This window comes from Hordeum vulgare, chromosome 1H (genome assembly GCF_904849725.1).
Source record: "Hordeum vulgare subsp. vulgare chromosome 1H, MorexV3_pseudomolecules_assembly, whole genome shotgun sequence".
In the NCBI taxonomy this organism is placed as follows: Eukaryota; Viridiplantae; Streptophyta; class Magnoliopsida; order Poales; family Poaceae; genus Hordeum; species Hordeum vulgare.
In genome coordinates this window covers 51,012,781-51,037,059 of record NC_058518.1, presented here as the reverse complement: position 1 = coordinate 51,037,059, position 24,279 = coordinate 51,012,781, and the positions used below count along the sequence as shown (strand labels likewise).

The 24,279-nt window shown below is 41.5% G+C and overlaps 1 protein-coding gene across 3 annotated transcripts; it reads right to left on the bottom strand.

Annotated features, from left to right (window-relative positions):
* Positions 1-9,491: 9,491 nt before the first annotated feature.
* LOC123418196 (formin-like protein 6) lies at positions 9,492-23,750 on the bottom strand. 3 transcript variants are annotated; one of them, XM_045106975.1, is made up of 20 exons: positions 23,468-23,715; positions 22,569-23,278; positions 22,198-22,419; positions 21,126-22,116; positions 20,894-21,046; positions 19,858-20,824; positions 19,641-19,767; positions 18,282-18,353; positions 17,826-17,924; positions 17,702-17,743; positions 15,349-15,429; positions 15,209-15,259; positions 15,050-15,131; positions 13,652-13,746; positions 12,825-12,896; positions 12,608-12,724; positions 12,377-12,445; positions 10,409-10,475; positions 9,925-10,272; positions 9,492-9,780 (listed from the first exon to the last, which is right to left on the bottom strand). In XM_045106975.1, the coding sequence occupies exons 1-19, from the start codon at positions 23,538-23,540 to the stop codon at positions 10,058-10,060; spliced, it is 4,305 nt and encodes a 1,434-aa protein (XP_044962910.1). In that variant the 5' UTR covers positions 23,541-23,715; the 3' UTR covers positions 9,492-9,780; positions 9,925-10,057. The 3 variants fall into 3 exon arrangements, with proteins under 3 accessions (XP_044962910.1, XP_044962930.1, XP_044962936.1); XM_045106995.1 differs by lacking the exons at positions 9,492-9,780; positions 9,925-10,272 and having other exon boundaries at positions 10,409-10,620; positions 23,468-23,746; XM_045107001.1 differs by lacking the exons at positions 9,492-9,780; positions 9,925-10,272; positions 10,409-10,475 and having other exon boundaries at positions 12,608-12,746; positions 23,468-23,750.
* Positions 23,751-24,279: the final 529 nt, after the last annotated feature.

Here is a 24,279-nt window from a genome sequence, read left to right as displayed (position 1 = left end):
GGCCATATCATGTCACTTATGAATTGCATGTGATGTTAATCCTTTTATGCACCTTATTTTGCTTAGAACGACGGTAGCATTATAAGGTGATCCCTCACTAAAATTTTCAAGATAAAATTGTGTTCTCCCCTACTGTGCACCGTTGCGACATTTCATTGTTTCGAGACACCACGTGATGATCGGGTGTGATAGACTCAACGTTCACATACAATGGGTGCAAAACAGTTGCACACGCGGAACACTCAGGTTAAACTTGACGGGCCTAGCATGTACAGACATGGCCTCAGAACACAAGAGACCGAAAGGTCGAGCATGAGTTATATAGTAGATATGATCAACATGGAGATGTTCACCACCGAAACTATACTCAATTCACGTGATGATCGGACTTGAGTTAGTGAATTTGGATCATGCAACACTCAAATAACTAGAGGGATGTCTATTTGAGTGGGAGTTTATAAGTAATATGATTAGCTAAACTCAATTGTCTTGAACATAGTCTAAGTAATCTTTGCAAAAATTTATGTTTTAGATCAATGCTAAGCTGAATTTCAATATGTTCCTAGAGAAAGCTAAGCTGAAAGATGATGGTAGAAACTTTGTAGACTGGGCTCGAAATCTGAGGCTTATCCTTCAAGCTTGGCAAAAGAATTATGTCCTTGATGCAGCACTAGGAGATGAACCACCCGCTACGGCTCAACAAGATGTTTTGAATGCTTGGCAAGCTCGTAAGGATGACTACTCACTAGTTCAGTGTGCAGTTTTGTATGGCTTAGAACCGGGACTTCAAAGACGCTTTGAATGTCATGGAGCATATGAGATGTTCCAGGAGTTGAAGTTTATCTTGCAGAAGAATGCCCGGATCGAGAGGTATGAGACCTCCGATAAATTCTATGCTTGCAAAATGGAGGAGAATTCGTTTGTCACTGAACATGTGCTCAAAATGTCTCGGTACTCAAACCGTCTAGCTGAGCTGGGGATCGATCTCCCGCAAGAAGCTATCACTGACAGAATTCTTCAATCACTGCCACCTAGCTACAAGAGCTTTGTGTTGAACTATAACATGCAAGGGATGAATAAGTCACCCGGCGAGTTATTTGCGATGCTGAAAGTCACTGAGTCGGAAATCCGGAAAGAACATCAAGTGTTGATGGTCAATAAGACAACTAGTTTCAAGAAGAACTACAAAGGCAAGAAGGGTAACTCCAAGAAGAGTGGCAAAATTGTTGCCCCTCCGACGAAGAAACCCAAGGCTGGGCCTAAGACGGAAACTGAGTGCTATTATTGCAAGGGGACTGGTCACTGGAAGTGCAATTGCCCCAAGTATATGGCCGATAAGAAGGCAGCCAACGCCAAACAAGGTATATATGATATACATGTTATTGATGTGTACCTCACCAACTCTTGTAGTAGTGCCTTGGTATTTGATATCGGTTATGTTGCTCACATTTGCAACTCGAAGCAGGAACTGCGGAATAAGTGAAGGCTGGCAAAGGATGAAGTGACGATGCGCGTGGGAAATGCTTCCAAGGTTGATGCGATTGTCGTCGGCACGGTCTCACTTCAGTTACCATCGGGATTAGTTATGAACTTAAATAATTGTTATTTGGTGCATGTGTTAAGCATGAACATTATATATGGATCTTGTTTATTGTGAGACGGTTACTCATTTAAGTCTGAGAATAATGGTTGTTCTATTTATATGAGTACTATCTTTTATGGTCATGCACCCAATTTGAGGGGTTTGTTCATATTAGATCTCGATTGTGATGATACTCACATCCATAACATTGAGACCAAAAGATATAGAGTTGACAATGATAACACCAATTTCTTATGGAACTGTCGCTTAGGACATATTGGTGTTAAGTGCATGAAGAAACTCCATGATGATGGACTTTTGGAGTCACTTGATTTTGAATCACTTGCCACATGCAAACCATGCCTCATGGGCAAGATGACTAAGACTCTGTTCTCTGGAACAATGGAGCGTGCAAGTGACTTATTGGAGATTATACATAGTGATGTGTGCGGACCAAAGAGCATAGAGGCACGCGGTGGATATCGTTATTTTCTCACCTTCACTGACGATTTGAGTAGGTATGGCTATATCTACTTGATGAAGCACAAGTCTGAAACGTTTGAAAAAGTTTAAGCAATTTTAGAGTGAAGTTGAAAATCATCGTAGCAAGAAGATCAAGTTCCTATGATCTGATCGAGGAGGAGAGTATCTGAGTTACGAGTTTGGTGCTCACTTAAGACAATGTGGAATTGTTTCACAGTTGACACCGCCTCGAACACCACAGCGTAATGGTGTGTCCGAACATCGTAATCGTACTTTGTTAGATATGGTGCGACCTATGATGTCTCTTACCGATTTGCCATTATGGTTTTGGGGCTATGCATTAGAGACATATGCATTCACTTTAAATAGGGCATCATCAAAATCCGTTGAGACGACACCATATGAGCTATGGTATGGCAAGAAGCCAAAGTTGTCGTTTCTTAAAGTTTGGGGATGCGATGCTTATGTCAAAAAGCTTCAGCCCTAAAAGCTGAAACCCAAAGCGGAAAAGTGTGTCTACATAGATTACCCAAAAGAGACAGTTGGGTATACCTTCTATCTCAGATCTGAGGGAAAAGTGTTTGTCGCTAAGAACGGAGCTTTTATTGAGAAAGAGTTTCTCTCGAAAGAATTGAGTGGGAGGAAGATAGAACTTGATGAGGTTACAGAACCTCTGCTTCAAAAAGAAGGTGGCGCAGGGCAGAAAGAAATTTCTGTCGAGGCAACACCAGTTGAAGAGGAAGCTAATGATGATGATCATGAAGCTTCATATCAAGTTGCAATCGGACCTCGCAGGTCGACAAGAGCACGTACCACTCCCGAGTGGTACGGGAATCCTGTCTTCTCTATCATGTTGTTAGACAACACGAAATCTTTTCGGAAGCCAAATGCAACATTCCTATATATCAATATTTGTTTCCAAACCATTCCAGAAACCCTCGTGACATCCGGGATATCATCCGGGACTCCGAACAACATTCAGTTACCAACATCAATAATTCAACTATACCGAAACATCACCGAACCTTAAGTGTGCAGACCCTGCGGGTTCGAGAACTATGTAGACATGAGCGAGACACTCTCTGGTCAATATCCAATAGCGGTAACTAGATGCCCATATTCGATCCTACATATTGTACGAAGATCTTATCGGTTGAACCTCTATGTCAAGGATTCAGTTAATCCCGTATAATATTCCCTTTGTCCTTCGGTATGTTACTTGCCCAAGATTCGATCGTTGGTATCTGTATACCTACTTAAATCTTGTTACCGGCAAGTCTCTTTACTCGTTCCATAATACAAGATCACATGGCTAACTCTTTAGTCACATTGCTTGCAAGGCTTGTTTGTGATGTTGTATTACTGAGTGGGCCCCGAGATACCTCTTCGTCATACGGAGTGACAAATCCTAGTCTTGATCCATGCTAACTCAACGGACACCTTCGGAGACACCTGTAGAGCACCTTTATAGTCACCCAGTTATGTTGCAACGTTTGATACACACAAGGCATTCCTCCGGCGTCAGTGAGTTACATGATCTCATGGTCATACGAACGTATACTTGACATGCAGAAAACAATAGCAACAAAATGACACGATCACATGCTACGTTTATAGTTTGGGTCTTGTCCATCACATCATTCTCATAATGATGTGATCCCGTTATCAACTGACAACACTTGTCCATGGCCAGGAAACCTTGATCATCTTTGATCAATGAGCTAGTCAACTAAAGGCTCACTAGGGACATTGTCTTGTCTATATATCCACACATGCATTTGTGTTTCCATTCAATACAATTATAGCATGGATAATAAACTATTCTATTGAAACGGGAAATATAATAATAACTATTTTATTATTGCCTCTATGGCATATTTCCAACACTTGGAAGACATGCAATTGCAGCCGGGGTGAGTGTTGCAGTTGCATGTCTAGTAGTGGACATGCAACTGCTCCCCCCCCCCTCAGACATGCAACTACCCCACGCCCTCTTCTGTCGCGTGTGACTAAAACACAATGCCATTTGCAGTTGGGAGGGAGACACATAGTTGCACTCGGGGGGCAACACTTGAAGTTGCATGCCTAGTATTGGACGTGCAACTCCACCCCACCCACCTCACCCTCTACTATTACAAAACAAAGGTTTGTTGTAGTAGCAGTGCGTCAACTTGTAGTTGAATTAGGTGGTGCAAATCCTAGTGTCAAACATGCAACTATCCCCTCTTCCGACGCCCACTTACAAAACAGAAATGTTAGTTACATTGGGTGTGTAGGCATACACTTGCAGTCGAGGGGAACACTTGAAGTTGCAATCCTAGTATCATACATGCAACTCCCCCTCCATGTCGCTCCCTTATAAAACATAAAAAGGGCCACTAGAAGTTGAGTGTGTAGGCATGCAGTTGAAGTTGAGTGCAGCACTTGTAGTTGCAAGCCTATTGTCGAACATGCAACTCCCCCCTCTCATGTCGCTCACACATAAAAAAGGTCAGTTGCAACCGGGTGTGTAGGCATGCATTTGCAATTCAGGGCAAAACTTGAAGTTGCAAGCCTACCGCCAGATATTCAATTGTAGTCGAGAGGGACACTTGTCATTGCAAGTCTATTATCGAACATGCAATTCACCCCCTCTCCGACAAAAACACGAGGCTAGTTGCAGTCGGCATGGGACATTTTGTTGCATTCGAGGGCGTCACTTGCAATTGCAAGCCTAGTACCATGAATGCACCTCCCATCCCCGCTCCTACCCCTCACTTACAAAACAAAAAAAATCAATTGTAGTCGGGTGTGTAGGCACACATCAATTGTAGTGGAGGGTGACACTTGCGGTTGCAAGCCTACTACCGGACATGCAAACGTATTGTCGGACATGCGATTCATCCCCTCTCCAACAAAGAACACAAGGCCAGTTGCACTCGATAGGGAACATGCAGTTCCACTCGAGGGCAAGACTTGCACTTATAAGCCTAGTATCGGACATGCACCCCCCCCCCCACTGCGCTCCTAACGCCCACTAACAAATCAAATGTCGGTTGTAGTCAGGCGTGTGGACATGCAATCCCCCCCCTCCGACAAAAAACAAGGACAGTTACAGTCGGGAGGGGGAAATGCAATTGCAAGTCTTGTATCGCACATGCAATTCCCCCTCCCTCTCCCACTACCCGCTTAAAAAGTAAATAATAGTTGCAGTCGGATGTGTGAACATGCAATTGCAGCCACGGGCCACACTTGTAGTTGGATGTCTAGTGACACATATGCAAGTGTCTTTCTCTCGACAAAAGACTAATAAATTACAGTCAATCATGACACTTGCAAATTGCGCCTAATAGCATGCATACAAGGAAAAGGTTTTAAAAGAAATAAAAAATATTAAAAAAAAGAAACAAGGATTTTTAAGAACTATCGGAGCCGTGCTATTTGAATTAAAAAAATGTTCACTAATTTGAAAAGAAAAATCACCAATTTATCGGCCCGACCAGTTGACTGTTCAAAAAATATGTGCATGTTTTCTGAAAAATCGTTCACAAAAATAAGTTCATAGGTTAAAAAAATGTTGACAAAATTTAAAAGAAAACGTACACAAAAGGGCCAAAGTTCATCAATTTTCAAAAAAAAGTTCAGCCATTTTGGAAAAGAATTATTTGATTTGAAAAAAGTTCAGCGATTTTGGAAAAAGTTCATTTGATTCGACAAAGTTCATTTGATTTTGGGAAAAGTTCATCAAGTTTTAAAAAATCATTCAATTCAAAAAAAATCATCGATTTTGAAAAAAAACATTGAATTTTAAAAAACATTAAATTTTGAAAAAGTTCTTGGAATTTGAAACATCAATATAATTTTTAAAAAAAATCATCAATTTTTAGAAAAGTTCGCCAATTTTTAAAAAGTTCATCGAATTTGGTAAAAAAAATAAAGAAGTTGGACTAATTTCTAAAAACTTCAAAGATTTAGAAAAAAAGTTCATCGATTTTCAAAAAAGTTAATAAATTTGGAGAAAAAAAATCATCTAGTTTGACAAAAAAACATGAAATTTGAAAAAATAAGTCATCAATTTTGAAAAAGTTCATTGAATTTGAAGTAATCATTAATTTTTGGGAAAAGTGCATGGAATTGCAAAGAAAGCTCATAGTATTTTTAAAAATGTTCATTAATTTTTTAAAAAGTTCATCAATTTTGAAAAAGTTCATTGAATTTGAAAAATCTTCATCGAATTTGATAAAAAAATCATCGAATTTGAAAAAAGTTCATTGACTTTGAAAAAAGTTCGTTGACTTTGAAAAGTTCATCGCATTTGGACAAAAAGTTCATAAATTTTGAGAAAAAGTTCATCGTCGTTATAAAACACTATAAAGAAAAACATCATTGACTTTGAAAAAACAAAAAATTAGCAGAACAAAAGAAAAAAAGAAAGATGTAAAGAAAAAGAAAAACCATATAAAACCATACCGGGTAATGACAAGCACACAGGAAAAACCGGTTTGGGAAGCTTCCCACGCGACTGCAGAATCTATACCTATATTATATAGAACAAAAATTACAGGGATTATATATAACATCTTTATATATATAAAAAGGCTATTGCTTTCGTCGAAAAACTCACCGTGTCATTTTTATAAACAAATCCCTGTAATTTTTGTTATTCAACCTGCGCTCCATCTGATTGAACACCGTATTGGTCACATAATCCATCAGTCACACGTTTTGATTTTTTTGGGTAAATTCCTCCACGTATATTTCATCAATTACACGGCTCCTTATTTTTCGTAAAAGATATGTTATGTAACTATACAGTTCGGATCCAACTACCTTGATTAAATCATAAACGTAAATTATAGATCCGATAATAGAGTTATCGTGTGGACTAACTAATGCCTCATATAAAACTATATAGTTTGGGTCAGAGAAGCTGCTTGTCCAGTGCGTCCTTGGTGTATGTCGTTCTTTTTTTTAACTGACCTAGGCCGTATGTTTTTTAGTCTAAACACCCTTGGACGCATTTATACCTAATAATAAAAAGGTTATTGCTTTCTCGAAAAATCCATCGCGATATTTTTATAAAAAAGCCTCTGTAATTTTTGTTATTCAACCCGCGTTTCATCATTTATCTGCAACGCAAAAGGAAAAAACGATTCGCTGTAAAAATTATACATGTACGCATCGCCTCCTCCCGTCGACCCTGGGCCACCCTGGCTTGTGCCCAGGCCGCCGCCACACCACTCGCCGCCGCGGCCGACCTCAACCGCCACCGCTGCCGATCTCAACCCACCCGCCTCCGTGGCCGTACCTCTCCCCGCTCACTGCCCCGTTGCGGCGCTCGAGCGCATCGCGTCGACCCTGGTCCACCCTGGCGTGTGCCCAGGCCGCTGCCACACCACTCGTCGCGGCGGCCAACCTCAACCACCACTGTTGTCGATCCCAACCCACCCGCCTCCGCGGTCGTACCTCTGCCCGCTTGCAGCCCCCATTTCGGCGCTCGAGCACAGCTTCTGGATCAAATCAACGCGATAGCTATAGTGACTGGGGATGATGCGTCTGCTCGATGCAAAACGACGGCGGCGCGGCGGAGCGAAGTACTTGCAGGTGGAGGCGGGCCTCCATGGCTCACACGGGGAACTCCGAGGTTATGGCGCGGCAACGGGGACTCCTTATGGCCAGATAGAGGCGCCTAACCCTTGCTCCCCTCATCGTATCCCTCCTCCGGCAGGAACTCATCATCTGGTGAGATCCCCTCCCCATGCCTCCAACCGTGTGCCAAGCACCGGCAAGAAATTTTGTTTTGTGGGGATTTGTTCGCTGATGAATGAATGTATTGAATGTAAGATTGTATTGTTGTAGAGACAGAGAATGGAACACCACCTTCAATTTGTCATCTAATCCCACATTCTCTACCTCCATGAGTGAAATAAGATAATAGTCTATTGATCAATTCACGTAGCCCCTTTGTTTTGCTTTGCTTGTCCCGCTCAATTTCTCATCATGATGGAATTAACAATGGATGGGTTGATTTCTCAATAAAATAGGATATGACCGACTACATTAGTTAGTTTATTATTTTAATAAATCAAAATGATTATAAAAAGATTAAAAGCGTATGATATTTTTTCTCTCTCGTTGCAACGCACGGGCCCTTTTGCTAGTAAGTTAAAAGGAAGGAAACAAGTTCTTAAGCATTAGCTTTGTTTGACGTAGTAGTTACGGTCAATCCTGTAGAACGTACAGATTGTGGGTTCGAACACCGCGGGCACTCCTTTTTTACGCTTTTTTAAAGCAGATACATGGACCGATCCAGTATCAACAGAGCTGGGTGCGCTGTGGCGGGCGGTTTGTAGAAACCGAAATAACCAGCGCTTGCGGCACCAAATAGAGATTGCCAAGCCTGTCACTCCCCTGTCCAACCCACCGCTGAAACCCGAAAAAAAAAAAACCATACTCCTTTCGTCCTAAAATAAGTGTCTTAACTTTATACTAGCTTTAGTATAAAATTGTATTAAATTTAAGACACTTATTTTAGGACAGAGGGAGTACACGAAATCAACCCACTCCATTTTGTCCATCTAGACGGGCCAATTTACAATTAAACGCATGTTGCACGTATCTAAAAGCAGCAGTCGATCTGACGGTTGAGGAGTCTCAGTCAATCGTTTTTTAGCAGCACCGTGTTAGCTATGTGTGGCTAGATGCTCTTATTAGCTATATGTCGCTAGTAGCTCATGAAGTGCCACGATCAGACACACTTCCTCCGTCGCGAAAAATAAGTGTCATCTTAAATCAAATGTCTTAACTATTTTCTTTTTGAAATGTAACGAGTGTTTAACTTTATACTAATTTTAACAAGTTATAACATTTATTTTAAGACAAAAAGAGTACTTCCTTCGTTTTTAAATACAAGTCTTTTTGAAAATTTCATTAGAGGGCTACGTACGGAGTAAAATGCTAAATGAGTGAACATATACTCTAATGTATGTCTATATACATCCGTATGTGAGTACTCCTTCCGTTCCTAAATATAAGTCTTTCTAAAGGTTCAACTAGTAGACTACATACGGATGTATATAGACATATTTTAGAGTATAGATTCATTCATTTTGCTCCGTATATAGACACTTAGTAAAAAATCTTAAAAGACTTATATTTAGGTACGGAGGGAGTATATGATAGGGGGAGTTTCCCGCCAGATTTCTACCTTTTCAATTAATAGATCCACATACCCTATTGTTGAGAGAGCGTTGACTTTCAAGCACTTTATGCATTTTACTCTAGTTATTACTTCCTCGGTAAAGATATATAAGAGCGTTTAGATCACTATTACAACGAAGAAAATAACATGCCACATCAACGTACTCCCTCCAGTGATCTAAAAGTTGTAATTCTAGGCACAGAAGATCGGGAATTTCAAAACTGTATAAAAGGGACAGGTCAAACATACTGAAGAAACGATATACAAGTTCTATCGCCTAAGCTTGTATAAACAACAATCTCTTTTGTCCCACAAAGAAGACAGCCGTTTCCATTGTTGACACAGAGAAGCACCCATTTCTATTGACCGATGATTTATTTTATATTTTGCTAAACACTAGTTACATATAAATTAATGAAGTTGCAATGGTAACACTCACCATCACCACACTCAAGCGAACTATTATTATGTTAGAACTATACAGTTTTGTCGCCAGGGATGACTTTCTCCGGGAATCCCTCTGTTACAAGTATAACTGCAGGCATAGAAATTTTGAATGAGCTGGTGAAAATGAAAATGATATATTCAAAGTGAAGTGCACTTACTACTTATTCAAAATAAACAGTCATCCTTCAGCTTGCGCAAATAAAATGTGTTTGAAAAACATTAGGATGTTTACCGGTGTATTCGATGGCCTTCTTGTTGCGGCAGGTTTACTGGCATCCCTGGTAACTAATGCTCAGGGCAACATACATATCCAGTGTGCATCTGCCATAGAGAAAGCACCAGGTTCTCTCTGGTAAAAGAGGTCATCATTTGGCACTGGCAGTTTGTGGTTGTGATTGAAGTGAGATGTCTAGCTCTTTGATTGGATGACTAAGCTTATCTTTCTCATTTTCCGATTCCGTCTTAGCCTTTTCTGGTTCTGCTTCCTTCTGAGCCTTCTTCTTTTCAAGGTCCAACTGCTTGCAGTTCTCTTCATGCGATCGCGTGAACAATTTCACAAAGTTCTGGAGCGTTGTGACCACTGCAAAACATGGAGATTTTGGTAGGATTTGTTAAGAGTGAAAAACAGGTTGTATCACTACTTTCTCTCAGTTGTAACTAATCTAAACTAATTTCAAGAGCAGTTAAAGGGAACTCAAATATCATGCTAGCTTCACCTTGCTCAAATGGACAACGTGCTGGATCTTCTCCAAAATAAAGTGCTAATGCATCTGCATTCCTGCCCTGCAGGGTTCAGAATTGCACTTAAATTAATTATAAATGAAAGTATATAAATTGCACAAATGACTTGATGCCAAAATTGTCATTCATCTTCTACAGAAAAGGATTACAATTCGTCACTGCTCCCTTGTAGCACCAGAATGCAATCCTGTCCAACCCAACATTTTTGAACTGAGATCCCAGTCTAACTAATATTGATCAGTTGACAAAGTTCAGTCTTTACAAAATATTGATCAGTTTGAAGTTTGAACAAATAAGAAATATGTCACATATTGGAGAAGGAAATAATTTGACCAAATTTGGCAAACAAAATAATTCAAGTAACAATGAAAAAAAACAAGGGTATATTTGGAATACATGAATTTCGTTAGATTTTCAAAGGAAACTGCTCAGTTCCTAAGGTAACTAGGAAAAATTCTGACATTCCATAAAAGGGCTGAAGCAATAACTATCAGAAATATTTACAATTATTACATATCACGAAACACAGAAAAATTGAATGGTTTCAGATATATAAATAGTGCAATCTCTAAAACCCGAAGAATTTTCTTCATATATGTGCAAAGAGATGCCAGAACCATGAGTTGGTCGCGAGTCTTATGGGTTTCACCTCTAGCCTACCCCAACTTGTTTGGGACTAAAGGCTTTATTCTTGTTGTTGTATATGTGCAAAGAGATATAACTTCAAGATTCGAATGTGATGATAGTGAATAATCCATATAGAACATTAAAAATGAAAATGTTAACCAGATTACTGATAACCAAGTGAAAGTCATAAATTGAGTTGATAAAAAACACAAAATCTTATAAGATTGAGATAAAATAGGCAATATAAAACAAAATAAATGGCATTCCAGAAATTCGGCATTAAAAACAGAAATATAAATAGAGAGGACAGAACTTTAAATACATGTGCAAAAAATATTATAAGAACGTACTGGAAGCAACACAATAATAAGTATAAAGTAATATCAAGAAACTGATGGATTTTGAGTATTGTGTAAGTCTTCTTTATTTTACTTACATTCTAACCACTGATTACTTGTCTATTTGTTCATTAATATTGAATTTGTTTCTTCCCAACATTTAGAATTTTCATGTGTTGAGGCTTACAAAATAATTTGTTCACCTATCTTGATGAGGAGAAGGTCCAGCTTTGGTTCCTCAACAACCTCTTAAGTCTAAGTTTTACCCTTAAATTCATAATGTTTAACGGGCAGACTCACTAAACATGGCATTCCGTATAACACTTCTTGCATCTTCTGCCAATCTAGCAAATGAAGATATCGATCATCTTCTGCTTGGCTGCAATATTACTGACTGTAATCTCATGGAGTATGAGATTTGCCAAGATCAAGGAAATCAAACCTGATTTTGAAAATGTTTATGCGCCCCTTAACCTGATTTTGTCTCTAGTCATTACAGATATGAATAAACTGGAGCCAGGGGTTTTTCTGTCGTTTTGGATCTTTGTAAGCTGTAACTTTTGGTTGTTGTTTTCTGTTCGGCTCTTTGGGGGATGCCCCTAGAGCCTAACTCTGTGTAATTCTTTCTTCTATCCAATGCATTCACATACAGCTCTCCTGCATGTTCCTGCAAAGAAGAACCTATAATTTACGAATTCCAGCCTGCAGCTACCTAAATAACATTTCATGTCTTCAGAGATCTCTTCGAGGACAAATATTTTTCTAACCAAGATACCATGACCTAGACCCTTTTGGTGTGGAACTTATATATGAAAAATAGTTTGGCTTCTTACATACGTACTTTCAGTATTTTTCTAAACTCTTCATATTGAGCTAATTCTAGACTACTGCACTGTACCAACATGGGTCACATGGGCTACCACCAATATGCCAGCGTGTTACAGCATAAATTACTCTTGCTCAAAGAGATACACATACCACGTTAGAATAAAGTGAAGTCAAGGCTCTAACTTCGGCTTCAGCACCACTGAGGAAGCCCTTCAGTGTCTGTAAAAGGAAGGTACTTAGTTTGGTGGAATCATGATGGTGTAATACTTCAAGCAAAAATCTTGCCAGTACCTTGGCAGTACACACACACTATATTGCAGTCAACCAGTACTAAAGCATATTTCAAAAAAAGGAGAAAAAAAGCACAACTGTTGTAGTTACCTTACGAAAGATCTCCGACACAGGACCATCGTTTTCAGATATAGTTAGTTCTTGCTCCACTTTCTCGAGCCCTTTGTTTATGGCCTGCATTTCTTCTGCCAAAGACTTTAATTGTATCTGCATTCAGCCAAATAGTTCTCTAGTGACTCAATCAAATTGTCATTTATTATCAATATCCGGAGTGACAAAAATAACGAATACCACGTCAAATCAATACCTTTGCTGCCAACTCCAAGCTAGCCAAATCTTTAGGAAAGTCAAGAAGTTCTGGAAGTTTCTCAGAAAGCACCTGCAGTGATATGACAAATTGAGTATTTCAAGCATATCAACTGCAGTTCAGACTTCCTACGATAGGACCTAACCGAATTTGTAAGCATATCACAATGACAAGTTGGAGAGGGCTTAGATCCACTTCAAAAGTATGAATCTCATAAGACAGTATCCTCAGAAAGCTAAAACTTAGTTCAAAGCCAAAGCCGCATGGAAAAAGTGAGAAAAATAATAGAGAGAAAATACATGAACATAACCCAGCACAACTAGATATGCACCTCAAGTTAACTAATTGCATCAATTGCAGGATAAGCAAAACAACTGGAAAATGTTCCAAGATAACTTAAATATGAGAATCGGTAACTTCAAACAAGGTTCCTGTAAAGTTATTCCAGGCTTCTCAGTTCTCATCAAAATACAAATAGTATCCATTGGGCAACATGTTACGCAAGCTTTCTACATTATGTGGTTATTATGATGGTATTATAGAAGCAAAGATTTTTATATGCACGACATCCAAGGCTAGGTAATGATGAATTTGACTAAGAAGGTTTATCCATTAAAATTGTTGGCTAACTAGGGAATTTTAGATTCCTATGCATGATATACCAGTTAGTAGATATGATTCGAACTTGTATATTCTACAAAGCCAAAAAACTTTACATTTAGTTTTGTATTTTATATGATCGACACCTACATAAAAACATTTTCTGGCAAGGGAATAAAAGTTAGTATTGAAACTATCTACTTTTCTATATGAACAGATGTATATACCTTGGATAAATAATGCATTAAGGTCATCTTATTGTTCCGTGCACGGGTATCACTTAATTTGAGTAAGCTATCCAACCTGAATCCAACAGCAGAACCTACAATGAACAAAACATACTGTAGTGCAGCCAGGAAAAAATAAAACAATGAGCAATCAAAAGAAATTAAACAATGCATATTGGACAGGACAGACCCAGTGCATAGAAGCTCCCACACAACTGACACAAGGTGGGGTCTGGGGAGGATTATAGGAACCTAGTCTTACCCCTGCGGCCCTGCTACAGTACAATGCAGAGAGGCTGGTTCGAACCCAGGACCTCTTGGCACAAGTGGGGAGTACTTGACCACTGCGCCAGGCCTGCCCTCTAAACAATGCGTATTGAATTATAAAAAAGCTAATAGAGTTCGTATAAGATGGTTAGCATGAAAAGTGCCATCATATTAAAGTGTTGTATACTTGTATTTCAATTCTCTGGGACCTGTACAGAAAACTATGAATAATGACAACACACAGGAAACCTGAAACACGGAGGATGATTAATAATATACTACTGTTGTGTCCAATATCTTAACAGAAATGTGTAGGAAAATTTGACACCTCACCTGTATAAAACACATTGGTCTATGCTTTTCTTTTTCAATTAGAATTAAACAAGAATATACATGCTTTATATACATTATACAGTACAAAATTTTACCAAATTGGTGGATGGTGCGCTATATTACTAATATTCATACAGCCAGAGCTCTAAAAAAGGGGCATCTAGTGCTCACTGGTTTGCCTCATGTGTTAACCTGATGGTACATTCTACATACTTATAATAAATTATGGACGCAAAACCATTTTCATATAGTCCAAATTGTACAAACTTCAGAAGAGATATATAATTATATTCCAAATCTAGTACTTAAATTACTAGCTGAACTTTACGTATTGCAAATTACAAATGAACTTTAAGTTCACAGCGAATATATCAGCCAACAACTCACTATGACAGATTGCACGCCTAAGCTGTTTTGAGAGGAAGCACTAACTATACTAATTAGGCTTCGTATCATGATGAAATGCACTGCTTCAGTCATTTGGGTTAAAAATTCAAACGCCAAAAAGTTATGACTGCATACGGTACTTACACCAAACCTTCAGAATATATTATTAGTCTTCAGCATACCATGAAGTATAATAAAACTATTACCACTGAAAAACCAATGTCAAGCATGTTGCTTCACTGTGGATTGCGAGTCGGGAGTGAAGGTAACAATTATGGATCCTTGTTCGGAAGTCACTCCTTTCAATTTATTTACAGCATTCAGATAAGGAAGAGAAATGGTGCCACCGGATATATATTACTTCAGTTACTAAATGTCTCCTGACAAATATCGCTTTACAATTCGTATTACCTCTAGCAGTGCCTTGGTTCAATGCATTTCCCAAAGAAAGAATCGTCTGCATGATCCTTTTCAACTTCACTGAACCCCTTATCTATGAACATCACAGCAAGAATATGAAACCCATGATGTCAATCACATAATATGAAATTTCAAATTAACAGTATCCACCTCTTCAGCAGATGAGTTAACAATGTTCAGATTCCGCTTCAGGTCAGACACCTGAGAACAACAGTTAAACAATACAATACCAAAAAGGCCAAGCAAAAGAATACAGTTCCTAGTAGAAGAAAAGGAATCAGATGTCTCACTTGAGATCGGAACTGAATCTTGAATGAGAAAACTCTCAGCTTAGAGTCCACACGGGGTAATTTCATAAGCTCCATGAAGAACTACGGTAGAAGAAGCAAATTGTATCTCAGTATTGGGATAAATAAGTAGTGTCATTTTTCCGCAGCAATATCAGATCGTAACTGTTAGGAAGTATTAGTATTAGTCTAGGAGTCCTTATTAGTCTATTAGTATTAGTCTAGGAGTCCTTATTAGTCTATCTTTACTTTCCTTGCACCTCAAGTGATGTGTAATATATATATGCCCCTTGGGCCTTCAATATAGACAAGTTGCTTTCCTAACATGGTATTAGAGCCTAGGTTTAGGTCTCCGGACGCCGCAACTCGTCCTCACGATCCAAAAATTTTGTCCCGTTCCCGTCGCTGGATCCCGTCTCGCCCTGCTGAATCCATCGCCCCGATTGAATCCAGATCGCAGCAGGCTCCTTCCCATCAGCCGTGCTTCTGCTCCGTTGACTCCCTGGCTGCTTTGTTCAGATTCGCAGGCGTCCCGTCAGCTGTGCTCGCGATCTGGCCGTTGGGCTCGATCTGCTGTCCTCCAGCCGGATCCCGTCGCCGGCCGCCGTCTCTCGTGATCTTCAATCGGATTCCGTCGCCGGCCGCCATGTTCCACCGCTTCCAGCCGGATCTTGCAGCAGATCGCGGTGTCTCGTCTCCAACGGGATTATAGGCAACGGACAAGCATCTAGTACGGGTGTTGTTGCTTTCCTAACATGGCCGTGCCTGCCATCCACCTCCACGCTGCTCAACCTCCCTGCTGCTGGCCCAGACAGCTCCTGCACCTCCAGCCTACTGTGGCTGCTCACGTGTTGCTCTCCTCGTTCGGCTGCTCTACGTACTGCAGCTAGCTGGTGCTGTTGCCTGATTCTGTGTACGTGTGATTCCATCTGTACGTGGGCACTTGGCCTGCTGCTGCTAGTCTGCTGTTTTCCGTCATGGTTCTCTTCCGCTGCTACCGCATCTAGTTTCATATATGCTTTTCAGCTTTTTTTCCCGCTGCGTCCACCAAATCCGTTGATATTTTGTGTTTTCTCATGCCATGCGAGTCCACCATACCTTTGTCCGTCAGCCTTTTCTTTGGTCCTGATCCTTTCTATGCAACTTTTGTGGCCTATTTGCCCTTGTTGTTTTCTATAGGATTTTCTGGACTTCTTTTGCATTGTCGATCTACGTCCATTGTGCCTTATCCGCCGAGCTTCTTTCGCCGACGGTTGTCGTGGACTATGATTTTCTGCACAATGCTTTATTCTCTTGATGTGCAATCTTCTTTTGACAACCCATCTTCTCTTGATACTTATCTTGTATCTTCAAGTGATGCGGTGTCTACCTCTGATGTGCCATCTCTTCGTTCTCTCCTTCGGCGACTCGACAAGTTTTGAAGACTCTTCATGCTACGACGACACTCTCAAGACGCGGATTTGGATTATCATTGTGTTTTAGTATTACACTTCTTCAAATGCAATGCTATTGCATACGCTTTGCATTTGAGGGGGGTGTTAGGAAGTATTAGTATTAGTCTAGGAGTCCTTATTAGTCTATCTTTACTTTCCTTGCACCTCAAGTCATGTGTAATATATATATGCCCCTTGGGCCTTCAATATAGACAAGTTGCTTTCCTAACAGTAACATGGGATCACAATACCATGTGATATTTTAGTTCTGTATAATTAATTTATATACTTGGAAAAAACTTCAAATGGATTTAGGTTACAGACCAACTCATTTCCTCTACAGGTTTATAAGCAGCAGCAAGGCAGCCATGTAAATGCCAAATTTAAGTTGATTTTAGGCCAATGTCCAATGCAAGCAATCAGCAGAATTGTTGGACAATCCTAAGAGAAATGCTTTAGGCCAATTAACTTCACAACCCACCCACAAGTCCTTCAATGGCTGCTGGTATTCACGGAACAAAACGCAGTTATTTTAGTCCCATGTAGTTAAACGAGTGGAAGAATGTTCAACTTAAATATTCCTCTCGCAGTTCTACCTCCAGCAAGCATGGCTTGGTTAATTGCTGCACAACTGCACTGCTGTGTGCCAATGTGGAGTGGTTTTTTGCTACTTAGAATGGCATCAATAGATTTGGGTTTCATTCACGTCGTGATACCAAGGACTCTTTGACGTGTAACGTGATCCAACTCGATATTATCAAATAGCCGCTGCACTACGTAATACGTATCAATCGGCTGCAGTAGGGACGTAAGATCAAAAGATACTACGATCCGTAGTGATACTGATAACCATGGTATATACACCACAAGTTTCACTTGAAATGTAACAAAGTTGTAAAGCGAACTGAAAGGAAACAAGTCACCTGTTCGCATTCACCAAGATCTTGCTTATCTCCTTTGTAACCCTGTAGTGGTGACAAGAATGCATAATGACAACTGATAACTTAAGGAATCTTGTAAAGAAGTAAAACCAAACACCACAATTACCTTCAGAAGTTCTATTTCCTCTTTAGTTGGAGTGAACTTAATTAGGTTGTCCAGCTGATCAGCGTCTAGGACGGTGTCATCCAAAGCAAGAATAGCGCTCTGCTCTCAAAGGAAAAATTGATAGGAATAATTAACGAAGATATAAAGTAAATGTCCTACCAAAAGAAACCATCACATTCATTTCTTAATTAATTTCAGGTTATTTCAATGAGAAATTCATAACAATAGGCATTTCCAGGTTAAGTAAGAAATGATTAATCGGTAATCACTGTTCCACTCCCTCGCCGTCATTTCTTAAAAACTCTCCCACCATCATCTAATAGACTATATAAAGAAGTCTATCAAAAGAATACATGTGGCATTGTTGTATGACTAGCAACATCAATACCTTCAGATATTTATATAATAACATTTTTTAATTAGAACATGCCAAAGGTTAAATGGCCATCAGCTTACCATTAGGTCCGGAAGGGGCATTTTGACTTTCGTAAGCATGATTCCACAATTGTTAGCCCGACGAAGATCAATCTGTATAGGCAAACAGCTGGTGTTAGAAAAAACAAACAGTATAACACGAAGCAAAGTAAGAAGGGATATATATATAGCAGCTACAAACACCCGTAATGACATATGCAAAACTAAGCAAGGTCACTGCATGCCAGGAAGGAAACTAACATAAAGAACTGGGATCCTAAGTACCTTTATCAGTTGAATATGTTCTACGGTCTACCACGCATCTGCTATAAGCGCTTAGCAAGAAATGAACTGATTATGTGGTGAAACCTACTCCCTCCGTTCTTAAATATAAGTCTTTTTAGAGATTTCAATACGGGCTACATACGGATGTATATAAACATATTTTAGAGTGTAGATTCACCCATTTTGTTCCGTATATAGTCCATATTAAAATCTCTAAAGTGACTTATATTTAGGAACAGAGCAAGTATATACTAATATAATAAACACCAATTGGATGAGATACCATTGATCTGAGCCATCCATAAATCTCTACCTTTTGATTGCACACTTATGGTCTAATGAATCCCAAACCAAACCATACTAATTACCTCTTAACTGCTAGATTTTCGTTTGTGACCTAACCATTCTTAATGCTAGCATTTCTTTTTTACATAATAAAGTGGTTTGCGAGAAAAGAAGGAAAAAAATGTGGGATTCATTTAAATTTAGATATGTTTTTCTGACATATGTTCATTATATCTTCATGCAATATATACCATGAAACATAGATTGTGCACACTCGGTTGCCACTAGCATATGTTAAGCTTCATGCACTAGCCAACGCAACCAAAAGTCCGAACTGATGGAAAGGGCTAGGCAATCCACATATAGTGTAACACCCCCTCTCACGTGTGACGGGGAAGACAAGTCAACACGTGCAACCGGAAGAAAGCGACGGCGCGCGAAGCTCACGTATGACTCAAGAGACCTCTACGTGGACACAAAGGGGGGCTACCAGCAATTTTTAATAAATTGCGAAAGCCAGGACTTGAACTCAAGACCTTAGCTCCGATACCATGTTAAGCTTCATGCACTAGCCAACACAACCAAAAGTCCGAACTGGTGGAAAGGGCTAGGCAATCCACATATAGTGTAACAGTATAAAGGCACCAAAAAGAGAAAAATAATATATAACTTGCAGCACAGTCACAAGAGATCATATGTACCATATGTAATAGACTAATAGAGAATCGAGAATGAAATAAGCATGAAAGAAATGAAGATCGGGAATAAACACACTAACTGGAACAATTTGCATGCAAAACAAATGATATATTATTTGTTAAAACAACTCACAAGATGAATTTTCTCTGGTTTTGCCCCAGATGCACGACTTCCTGACTTATCTGAACGCCTAGCATCTGAATTTGGTAGAGCAGCTGAGAAAAGATTTTCTAGTTCTGACATGTCAAACACTGGGGCTCTGCACAAGTCATGCAAAAGATGTATGAGCATAAAAAAGAAGCAATACATATGACCATGCTTTGATGCAGTCAAGATGTTAGAGAGATACTTTGAAGCTTCATCAGCTTTTTGTCCCTCTGCCCAGAGACTGCCCTTCATCGCTCTTGTAACTTTCACCCAGTGTAGTGGTTTCAGATTGGACCTTCTGGACATAGTCTGACCAGATTGAAGGCTCTTAGACATTGGACCCGAAGGAGGTGCAGGTCCACGCCCCTTAGTACCAAACAGATTAGCATTAAGACCAGGAGGTGCTGGTGGAGGTACAGCATTGCCAGAAGCTCCATGATGGTTGGCATCCTTTGAGAAGCTTGGAGCATGAGGTGGTGGTGGAGCAGGAGGAGATTGTTTTGATGAATGATAGGGTGGCGGTGGTGGTGGTGGTGTAGAAGTAATTCCTCGAGGTGGAGGTGGAGGTGGAAGCGGTGCTGAAGATCTAATGGCACATGATGTTGGGGAAGGTGGTGGAGGTGGTGCAGCAGGCCGAATAGGAGATGAAGTTGAAGCAAGTGGGGGAGGTGGAGGTGGAGGTGGTGCAGCAGGTCGAACAGCCGATGAAGTAGAAGCAACTGGTGGGGGTGAAGGGGGTGCAGGAGGTCGGACAGCCGATGAAGTAGAAGCAAGTGCTGGAGGTGGAGGTGGTGCAGGAGGCAGAACAGGAGGTGAAGTAGAAGCAAGTGCTGGGAGCGGAGGTGGTGCAGGAGGTCTAAGAGGAGATGAAGTAGAAGCAAGTGGTGGAGGTGGAGGGGGTGCAGGAGGTCTACTGAGGCAGGACTTAGGTGCAGACAAAGGAGGCCCAACTATTCTAACAGGAGAAGCTGGAGGTGGAGGTGGAGGTGGAGGTGGTGGAGGAGGTCCGAATGAAGTAGAGGTAGTGGCAAGAGCAGAAGAAGTTGGTGATGATTCTTGTGCATTGTTACTTGAGGACTGCTGATGATTTGCGGGCAGAGTAGTAGTTCCAGGTAACTGCGATGCGGATTCTTCATGTGGAGGAGATGGATGGGGCAACAATGAAGGACCTGCGATAGGGGAAGTTTAATTAGAGATGGAAAAACTAACTAAAATATGTTTAGATGGCTCGGCAAAACCTGAATGCTTCGGAGACAACATAGATAAATCATCTTCTGCCTCGGACAGCATAAAAGCATCAGACGCTACGAACAACACAGGACCTGATGGCTGAGGGGGTGGTGGTGGTGATGACGATGGCGGTGACGTACCCTTTGTTACAACCGGAGTCCCTGCCACGTCATCAAAGGTCAAATTTGTAGGCAACAGTAGGTTATGGGTGCACAATAAAAGAAATTTATTGAGAAAAACCTGTAGCTGGGTGCTGTCCTGATGATAGTTTTGACGGAACTTTGACTGTAGGTGCAATTATGGTTGAACCACAATTCTCAGAACCTCCAAATGTAGCATCGTCTTCCAACAAAGCTGTAATTCCTAGGGCTGAAGGCACGCTATAAAATCTTGGGCATGCTGAAAGTAATCTTGGAGGTGAGTTGCTAGAAAAGGAAGAAGTTGACCTAGAAAGTGGAAACCGCTGCGACATAATCGTAGAGGGTGAAGAGCACTGTACTGGACTAGATTGCTCGTCAGGCTTTTCCAGTGAAGACGATCGTTCGGTAGTGATGTCAACTACATGTGTTATTTCCTTATGAACTTGAGGGTTTATGTTTTCAGGAACAACAGAATTTCCTAATTTTCTTAGAGAAATACTGGCTGGGTCCAATGGGACTAATTTGTGTATGCCATTGCCATCACATTCCTTTTTGTTCATATAGACTTTTGAGTGTTCAGCACTGCTTGATTTGTTTTGACCATTATCAGGTTCATTTTTGGTCGGTGAACCAAGCTCCAATTGCCCTATTTCCTTTCTAATGCTCGAAGTTTTCTTGCTCGGAGACACCAATCCCTGACTCAGCTGTATATTTTTGGTCGGTGAACCAAGCTCCAATTGCCCTATTTCTTTTCTAATGCTCGAATCTTTCTTGCTTGGAGACACCAATCCCTGTCTCAGCTGTATATTTCTGGTCGGTGAACCAAGCTCCAATTGCCCTATTTCTTTTCTAATGCTAGAATCTTTCTTGCTTGGAGACACCAATCCCTGTCTCAGCTGTATATTTTCATATGTGGTTAGCCGCTGGAAAAACTGGACCGCGGCATCCCCTTTCGGATCTAACCAGTCAACAATGCTGAACATCTCTTGAACCTTTGCAAATGCTTCAATTGGTAAGCCCTCCTTCTCCCCTATACCTGCCATCTCCATGGGATATAATTGATCTGCAGTGTCCATTTCTGAGAAAAGAATCTTTAACAACAAAGGACAAAGAAGGCTTCAGTTTCTGCACACTGTACAAAGAATAAGTTGACTGCAATGATGATTACATACCTCGGCTCTGAATTCCTTTGGGAATCGATCTTTTGCATCCCACATTATGTCAATTTCATCACGGTTTAGCATGAGAATGTTTGATCTGATAAATGCTGTGTTGAACATGACTCTGAACATCATCTCTTCCCATTCTTGATCAGCATCCATACTAATGCATTCAAGGACAACATCTCCTTGAATATGGCAGTGGATGTCGATCTTAATCAATTCACAGTCTGCCTGAGTAAGATTTAGAATAAATGAGAATGGTCTGTTAACAGTGAAGCAAACATTCAGCTTATGGCTCCACACACGTTTAGTAGTGAAACTAGTTAAGGGAATGCAATTCATTTGCCAATTCTCCAGATAGAAGATAGTCAAAAACTCACCCGCTTGTAATGCCGAACGTATTTACTCCTCTTTGGTGTTGAAAAAAGCACCTTGGGGTTGTTGTCTGTACCAAGTAGAGGATCCTGCCCATAGATACGGAATATCGGTCTACATCCATCCTCCCCATTACAGCCCGGGGTATTCCTTAGTATCACGCAGTCTAAGGTAAGCGGTCGATCACCTGGTGGCCACTCTGCGCTCACGTTCCTCCGAGATATGTAATGCAGGTATCTTATCTGAGACGGCATGGGGTTCAGCGGCGAGAGCAGCTGGATGAGCTCACGAGGGGCCTGCCTGTACACCATCTCCAGCGTCCTCTGCTCGCCGATGAACTGCTTCCGGTACAGCAGCAGGCCCGCCAGCATGAAGGCAAGCATGTTCCAGCCGCCTCGCTCGCAGTGCATTATGAGGACGTTGTGCTGGCCCAGGGAGAGCCAGCTCTCCCCTGACCTGAGGAAATGGTGGACCATCTCCATGGTGAGGAGCGGGCAGCCCTCGTACTGCCTCGGGTAGTCCATGACCACCATGTCGTAGCTGGAGAGGATGCCGGCCAGCAGGCTCTGCTGGCTCTCCCCGTCCCCATCCCGGAAGTTGAAGACCATGAAGGAGGCGTCAGCGAAGTGGCTCCGCAGCTGCAGGACGATGTCGCCGATGTACTGCCGGTACTTGTCGTCGTCGAAGACATCGGTGGAGAAGCACGAATCGAACACTGCGCACATAAAACAGAAGGAGAAGGCGTTGGCGGCGCGTTCCGTCTATTCTGAATTCTGAAACCCTGCGACGACGACGGATGCGCCGGCGCCGCCGCCGGAACGGGAAATGGGGAGGGAGGGTGGAGGGGAATGCCGTGCGACGCAGCGGCGGACGGAGTGGGTGGGGTGAGGGAACGGCGACGAACCGTAGACGCGCTCGGTGATCTCGAGCAGCCCGTCCGGGGGCTTGCGGTAGAAGAACTTGCGGAAGAGCGACATGCGGCGGCGGCCTCCTCCTCCTCCAGATCCGCGGGTGTTGGGGGAGAGCAATGCGCCGCTAGGGTTTTCGGTGGCGGGGCGGCTCACGGGACGGCGGGCGAGCGCGCGGGCGGCGGTAGGGCGAGGGGGGAGGGGAGAGGGGATCGGCCGGGCTGGGTTGCGGGAGGAGGAAGGTGGCGGAGAAGATCTATCTGCCGGTGTTGTCTGTGCTCGGTCGGTCGGTCTGTCTGTCGGGTCAGGTGCACGTTCGGGTCGGTGGTCGTTACCTCGGTCCTTCGTTAACGTTAACAAAAGACTTCTCCACTTTGCTTCCTGGGACAGCGACCCAGCACGTGCCGCCCCTCTCACCTGCTAGAGCACACTCTTTTTATTTATTTTTAAAAGATCGGTTCTATTATGAAATTTCTTGGGAAGTACAAAAGCATCTTATATATAATTAAAAGTACATCAAGATTTCAAGATCACCAAATGACCACTATTTCAAGTTAACAAAAGACGTGTCGTTGTCGCTGCTCCCATACAAGAGCAGGCTTGATCGATGACGGTTGAGAAGTTTTCGTGCACGTGCCATGCGTCGTGGAGCCACGGTCGTCGTCGTTGAACCCTTGCATGAATGTGAAGCACCTAACAACAAATCTCATCATATGACGAAAAACCTTAACCTCATTGCCCCAATAAGATGTTGAAAATCTAAACAGAGCTCCGTCGGCTTTCTCCAAATGGACAAATTTGAGGAGGA